Source organism: Spinacia oleracea, chromosome 6, assembly GCF_020520425.1.
Source record: "Spinacia oleracea cultivar Varoflay chromosome 6, BTI_SOV_V1, whole genome shotgun sequence".
NCBI lineage: Eukaryota > Viridiplantae > Streptophyta > Magnoliopsida > Caryophyllales > Amaranthaceae > Spinacia > Spinacia oleracea.
In genome coordinates this window covers 138,888,475-138,896,530 of record NC_079492.1, presented here as the reverse complement: position 1 = coordinate 138,896,530, position 8,056 = coordinate 138,888,475, and the positions used below count along the sequence as shown (strand labels likewise).

At 33.5% G+C, this 8,056-nt stretch overlaps 2 protein-coding genes across 2 annotated transcripts; one reads left to right on the top strand and one right to left on the bottom strand.

Moving 5' to 3' along the window:
- The first annotated feature begins 261 nt into the window (after window positions 1–261).
- LOC110784912 (uncharacterized) lies at window positions 262–3,348 on the top strand. Its single transcript, XM_021989358.2, has 2 exons — window positions 262–1,206; window positions 1,939–3,348. Exon 2 carries the CDS (start codon window positions 1,952–1,954, stop codon window positions 3,176–3,178), a length of 1,227 nt encoding a protein of 408 aa, XP_021845050.1. The 5' UTR covers window positions 262–1,206; window positions 1,939–1,951; the 3' UTR covers window positions 3,179–3,348.
- Window positions 3,349–6,927: 3,579 nt separating this feature from the next.
- LOC110784913 (protein SPIRAL1-like 5) lies at window positions 6,928–7,720 on the bottom strand. Its single transcript, XM_021989359.2, has 2 exons — window positions 7,403–7,720; window positions 6,928–7,292 (listed from the first exon to the last, which is right to left on the bottom strand). The coding sequence occupies exons 1-2, from the start codon at window positions 7,619–7,621 to the stop codon at window positions 7,209–7,211; spliced, it is 303 nt and encodes a 100-aa protein (XP_021845051.1). The 5' UTR covers window positions 7,622–7,720; the 3' UTR covers window positions 6,928–7,208.
- Window positions 7,721–8,056: the final 336 nt, after the last annotated feature.

Here is an 8,056-nt window from a genome sequence, read left to right as displayed (position 1 = left end):
ATATCCTGTTACCTACTTGCATTTTATTTTATTACAAAAAATTATAAATGATTTTTTTCTGTATGATAACTAGTTTTTGAGCCTGTTTAAAGAACAGACGGTTAAATAGTGGTTATTTAGTCTATCTTTTTTAGTTTTAATTTTATTGAGGTTGTGATTTTAGAGAGAATATATGATGTAAATTTAAAGGTCGAAAAAATACATAAATTAAATAATGTATTAATATTGAGTGTTAATCGGGAAGATGTAGCGGAAGATGTTGAAGTTATATAATATATCAAACAACAAAGAAAAAAAACCAAAATTGATGGAGGAAAGAAAGGATGCCACATATCATATATTCAAATGCGGTGACACGTGTCATCTAATCAAATATGATTCCGCTTTTTAAATACTTCATCCATCTATTTTTGTTCTTTACGTTTTTCATTGTTGGATGTTTCAAAATGTTATTTACATTTCCTTTTATATTATCACATAAATGCTTTAGTATTCTATCAAAATCTGTGTCCAATAATTATTTTAACCAATTAAATTCATTGAGTCATTTAATCTCTCACACTTTTCCATTGGACATTAAACTTTCTCATATTTCCCAATATCATAATTTTGATAAAAGTGAAAACATTATAAACAAACGTAATTTGTCTTGTTTAAATAAAAGAATAGAGGATTCTTATTGCACATTAATTAATCGTTAAAACGCGTGGAAAAAAAAACCAAATATAAAGAACAAAAAGAGATAGAGAGAGTACTAGGTATAAATTTGTTCCATTAATTTATTATGTCTTTACAAAACATAAAATATATTTTATGAGTACGGATGACAAATGGGTATAATTTTACGGGTTCCGAGTATCAATTGGGACGGGGATATATATGACTTTAACAGGCAGTAAGCGGGTTTGGGTGTGAAAAGTCATACCCTCTTAATCCTACGTAGCCCAAATATAAAACTGGCTAATAAAAGTTGGAAGTCCAAATAAAGGCCCCAACATATATAATACAATCCTAAAATTCAAAGCCCTGATACTATTCCAATTATCTCACATTCTCACGCCTCATTCTATCTCAATAATCAATATATCTTCTTCTACTCCGTAGTTTCTTTATACTACCTCACTAGCCACGCAGTGCACTGCACCACAATTCGTCAATTACCGTCATCGGCTACAATGTCTCATCTCTAATCAATCCCTTATTCACGTAAGTTTCAATTTTGAAGTAATTTTTGTAGATTTAGTATATTGTTTCTTTTCATCCTTTTACTCTCTTGTTTACGCCAACATATTCTCGCCTAAATTTTCTAGGTCTTTTTTTCAATTTAATTTCTTATCTAATGCTTAATTCTCTGAGTCGTTTGGATTCAAATTCGTAAGCATGTGTAATTTTAGGTGATCTGATTATATTGTTGGAGATTTTTAAAATTCAATAGTAAAATTTAAATAATTTGATCAATGAGTATTTTTATGGTGGATTCATGATTTTGATATTCGATGCTGATTGTCAATTTGGTGTTCATGAATCATGATTAGCAGGAAAAACAATACGACGAAGGGAGAACTCCGTATAATTTATGATGATTTCCAACATAAATATTATATAGTAGTCCGTATAAGGCTGCGTTCTATTCACCTGATTTCCAATTATTTTTCCTGAACTTAACTAAACTTAACTGAACTTATCAAAACTTATTTTAGTTATAAATTGTACTTGGTCAACCCTTATTTTTCATGAACTTATCTTATCTGAACTTAACTGAACTTATCAATAAGGTGAATAGAACATGGCCTAACTTATGATTGGAGAACTAGCTATGAAATTCTGTTGAATACGGAGTACTTTTATTGATTGAAGTGTATTCTAGTTTGACAATTTATAGTATTGTGGTTAGTAACACCGCTAACACGACTGGTTTCTCCTGATTTTTATTGGAAGGAAGAATTAAAACATGGCAAATTGGAATAGTATACCAAAAGAGCTTGTGACCAAGATTGCAGAACACGTTAATCTGTATGAAGACTTTGAAAATATACGCTTGATTTGTTCTTGTTGGAGATCAGCGGCGAAGGAGGCTCGGTTCAAAGGCGAACCATCAATAGCTACTGATGAGCACACACTTCCATGGCTAATGTTACCGGAGAAAGACAACACCTCGAACCGTCGTCGTTTATACAGCCTCTCTAACAGGAAGATTCGGCATATGCATATCCCAAATTCGTTGATAAAAGGAGGAAACATAAATCAGAAAAGAGTATTATCATCACATGGTTGGCTGCTAGTGACCTTAGACAGCAATAACTTCTCTCTTTATAACCCTTACTCTGGTACCACAATAAAACCCCCTAAAATTGAGTTATGGTATAATGGACACCGACAGTTTGGATACTGTCACAATAAATTCATATTGTCAGCCAACCCTTCAACCACTTCCAATTTCGTGGTATTCCTTTCTTTAGAAGGTAATGTTGGTTACCAGACTTCACCAATTTTGGTTTTCTGGAGGAGTGGTGATGATAGATGGGTTCCGGTAGTGGATCCTGCACATCCACACCCGGAGTTGCGGTTATCAGTGACTTTCCGTGGGTTTTTTGATAGTGTTTGTCACGACATTACTTTCTATCAAGGTGAGTTTTATGGAGTAAGCTGTCGTGGAGTCATCGTGGAATTTCAGACATTATATACATATCCTTATTTTCGTCAAGTGACCAAGTTACCAGAGTTACCAGCTGGGAAGAGAAGAGATAATTGTAGGGAACATTGGTTATATTATTTGGTTGAATCGGATAATCAATTGTTGGTTGTTCGTCATATGTTATGGGCAGATGAAAAAACCCCCCACCGTAGGAACATCAAGTTTGAGGTACTTGACCTAAATGTTAGAGTTGGATTCGTCAAGAAAGTGGAAAGCTTGGGAAATAGAGCAATTTTCATTGGTTCAAACTCGTCTTTCTCTCTACAAGTAACTCCCAACCAGCATGGCTTCAAACCCAACTGCATATATTACGCTGATGACCGTATAACGGGCAGGTGGGTTAGACGTGGAGATGAATGTACGGAATCCTGCTCTTACGACTTGACGGATGGAAAGTGTTCCACATTTTATCATGGTTCATCCAAGCCTAGCAGTGTCTCACAATTCACGTGGGTTGAATCTCCTAGTTTATCGTCTAATTAGTCGAAATTATTAAAAAAACTTTAAATTGTGTGTTGTTACAACTGATGTATCACAACGAAAAAAAATCAAAATTTCATTACTGAAGTGGAAAATGTTGGTATTTGTTCCAACAAATCGAATTCAGAAATGAAAAATGTTCAACAGGGTTCGTCAAATTAATCCATTTCCCTCTCAATTCTATGAATCTACTTCAATGAATTTTCATTCTTGGAGATGACATTAGTCAAGTCCGTAGCCTTGAACTGCTCTGCAGTTGAGTTTGAAGTTGTGTGAGCGCAATTCTTCAATCACCAAAGAAAACCAACAATTCATTTTGGTTGTTTTTAGTATTGCGAGGAAGTAAAATAAGTTCTTTAGTTACATTGGATCAAAAGAAATTAATGGATTTTTTACCATATTTCTAGATCAAAATAATGGAATTCCATTCATTAAGAAATTAGTGTATCGTAAAAAAGTCGTATGCTCATATAGTTCGTCAAGTTCGGTGGAAAGGAAATAAAAATTGAAGCAACTAATAACAAAAAAAGGGAAGGAGATATGGAAGCCTGAAAGGTAATATTTTAGGGAAACGAATTAATAAGAAAAAAGGACTTGCTTTTAAAGAAAATCTCCTTTAATTAGTTATGAGTAAAACGTTTAATTGCTTAAAAAAGGAAGGAAAATAAAATAAAACGAAAATTATATTATTAACGACAGGATATCTCGTCGTTACAGGTCAATAATTGTTGATTAACGACGGGATTTCATGTTGCGAACCCGTCATAAAAAGGGCCGTCATTAATGAAAAATCTCGTCGTTAACCCGTCGTAAAAGACATTTGCGATGATTTTTCCCGACTTTGTTTGGTTGTTAGCCCCGTCTCAAAAGCTTTTGCGACGGGATTTTTGACCCATCGTTATTAGGTTGTCATTAAAGATACAAATTTTTGTAGTCATGTTGGTAAATTTGTTAATATTCTTAAAATTAGAAAGATTTATGAAATTTATTATATTGTTGAAAATACATGAAAAGTAATTTAATTTGTTATTGAAAATACATATTAAAAATATTGATCTTCAATTCATTGAGCCCTGTGACAAAACCTCTTTACCCTACAAAAATGGTTCAATTATAATTTATACGAGTAGAAAATTAAACTGAATACAAATGAGAGAAAGTAGTTCCCTAAAAACTGGGTCTTTAGATAGCAATGCTCCACTGATTAGGTTGGAAAAGCAAAGCAAAGGACATTACCTAACTTGGCGATACCAAATGCCCCCCAAAAGCTAGGACATGCATGAAATAATTTCAACGTGCATGCTAACATTAACATTAACTTAGTGTTCTCTTCACCTGAATTTGACTTATCTTATCTTATTTTATTGGCCCTAAACTTATCTTATTTTATCTAATTTTATTGACCTTTATCTTATCTTATCTTATCTGAACTTATTGACCCTTATCTTATATTATCTTATCTTATCTTATTAACTCTTATCTTATCTTATTTTATCTTATCTTATTGGAACTTATAGTATTATCTTATCTTATCTTATCTCATCTTATCTTATCTTATTGGCCCTGAAATTATCTTATCTTATCTTATCTTATTGACCCTTAACTTATTTTATTTTATCTTATCTTATCTTATTGACCTTTATTTTATCTTATTTTATATTATCAGACCTGAAATAAGTGAAAATAAAGTGAAAAGAACATAGCCTAACTAACTCTTCACATATATACGAAGTCTATATATTCTTTATGTTCCTAAAAGATTGTCCAATTGTAAATTTTTGGGTTAAACTTTACAAATTTTGAACATGAATCCTCATATGCTTATAAGAAATAATATAGTCATATGAAATTTTGTTAGATTCGTTTCGATGTATATTTTTACAATATTAACTTTTTATAATTTTACGCGTGTAGAATTAGATATATTTATATTTTAAGTGATATCTTAGAGAATATAAAAATTCAAATGGAGCAATCTTTTAGTGACGGAGCACGAAAACTAAAAATAAATAAATAAAAACAACTTTAATCTACTCCGTAGAAAAGTTTATATAAGGGCTACCCTAAATCAATTAAGTTCAAACAAGCCAAATCCGGGGCTACATACGAAGTATGTTGTTAGGGCTGCCCAAACAATCAATTAAGTTCAAGTTCAAGCTCAAATCCAAGCGAATCTTTTACAATATTCAGTGCTATAAAAGAATGTCAAGGGAAATTTAAAGGAAGAATTTAAACGAACGAGAAGATAACTCTAAAATAATATAGCATATATCACTACAAAATAATCATTTTATAGAGACGTGGAATTTCGTCTCTATATAATCCAAATCCGTCTCAAAATGATGCTTAGAGACAGATTTGAGACGAAAGTAGGGTGTCTCTATAGAGAGCGTCTCAAAATAATTTGAGACGGAATTCTTGCAAATCCATTACAAATTTGAGACGGAATTTTTGAAACTCCTCATATAATTTCATCTCAAATTTAATTTAGAGACGAAATTTAGTAATCCGTCTCAATTTTGAGACGTTTGTTGTATACGTCTCAAAATCCATCTCTAATTGACGCATAATTTTGTAGTGTATATATATACTGTTTCGGTATGAGTACATGAGATCCTTGACCAACGAGTCGTATAATTGAGACGATGAGAGGTTTTCAAGAGTCTTCTTCCGACGTCAGAGTCAGACGGGGTTTTAGGACTAGAGAAAATATTGGATTTAATTAAGGTTTATTTATTGCGTGCTTTTTGCCATGAATCCAGTCCGTATTTATAAGATGAGAAACCCCAATTATGTTGCTTGGGTAATTAGGTTTAGGAGTCAACCTATACGTGTGAATACAACTAGAAGAACCTCATTAATTATGGGGCGACCGACCCTAGTAGGCCGTCCTCCGTGGATCATCATCCCCTAATATCCATATTTCACTTATGTTGATATCCATCAGGGTCTATCATGTAGGACCCATATGTCGACGTGTCACGAGTCCTTTGTATTCCCTAACAACTTACCCCCCACCCCGCCCATATAATTTTGAGTAATTTCAAGTATATATGGGCTGAGTCTTGAATATACTTTTTCATGATCTTTTACCATGGGAAGTTAGTCTGTCATAATTGACTTTTCGTGACGGGAGGTTAGTCCATTGTGTTTGGCCTTTCGCGACGAGATTTTCCCCTATCAAGATAGGCTTTTGAGACGAGAATTTTTCCTGTCATAATAAGCTTTTACGATGGGATCATGGCGGGGTAGTCAATTACGGCGACCCTCTATCATGACGGATTTGTGACCGGTAATCTCGTCATAATTAGTCTTTATGACGTGTCAACGACGGGATATCCCCGTCATAAATATAACATTTTTCTTGTAGTGAAATGTTTCGCACGTGTTCATGTGAAACTTAAAGCTCCGGAGTAGGAAAGCTTGGTCCAATGTTCAACATAGGCACAAGGCAAGACACACAAGTAGAATCATTAAAAGACAAGTTTTAGATCAAGTTCCTGTTACGAAGTCAAGGCGAGTTCCTGGCAGAAACTACCATATGTTCAAGTGTTGAAACTTGCTATGAAGCATCAGAGTTAATCAAGTGGTGTATGCATAAGTCTAAAAGTAAAGAGTTATCTTGTTGAACACAAATTGACTGTATATCCAGAATTCCAGATTCCAGGAAATAAAAACAAAATTAAGCTATAAAAGATCTCATGATTTGAATCAAATTATCCATATACATAACACTGATTTGGCACAAGAAACACACAAAGCTCATACACATATATAATTAAGAAATATCTTTCGCAATAATGGAAAAGTTACAAATTATTGCACACAGTAAAACCCTAACTAGAATCAGCCGCTTAATTAAATACAGTTGCATGTAGATCCACAAATGAGAAGCCACCAAATTGAATTTTAATAAACATAAATAAATAAAAATAAAAGACAATACTCGATCTTTGCACAATTGCACACAAATGACTTACAAGCGAAAACCCCCTTATTTATATTTAGATCTACAGGCCGGGTAATATATATATCACTTATCTGAGTTATCTCCAAACAAGTATCCAAGCGATGAGCTTCCTCCTGGCACAGATTTCACTTTGGTCGATGGCCGATCCTAAAGTTATCAGGATGTAAAAAAAAACACAAACATTTTTGTTAATTAGATAAAGATCGAAAAGCTGATTGTGAATCGGATAACTCAAAAAACAATATCGATTTACTCACAGTGATGAAGTTTCCTGAGTTTTGGCCTTGAGCTCTATGATAATTGTTGTTATCTAGCTTTTGTGAAGACGGCTTCTCTCCTTGTATGTCGGTACCATAAGGCGGATTCACGATCTTTGACGGAGAGGGAGGAGGGTTGTTTTCCGGTTGCCCTTCTTTCGACCCAAACAAGTAACCCAACGAGCTTTGCCCTCCGCCATAACTTCCACCTCTACTCATGGCTTTTCTTCAACAATGTATTATTATGTTGTTTATCATATGCAAAAGATAGGGCAGTGTAAATTTGATTATTTATAGAAAGTTGATCGTTCTTTTTCTAAAGTGATTACCTTTGTATCCCACCTCTGTTACGTACAGTACTACACTGAGGCCGTATAGTACAACTTAAAGTCTTAAAGTTACTAGCTGGCTTCAATTTATGGCCGGTGTTCTACATGTTTCTTTTCCAATAAGCTAGGTTAACGATTAACTTCTAACAACACCACGACAACTGATCCAACACTAACTCCCAATAGATAACACCAAATATATAACGTTCTAATTAGTAATACACATACAACAAGTTCATTTTTTTTATTGACCTCTTAAAATCGATAAAGTATTTACCATTAGGCGGTCGGTCGGTAAAGGTTTATTAGTAACCCTTGGTTAATA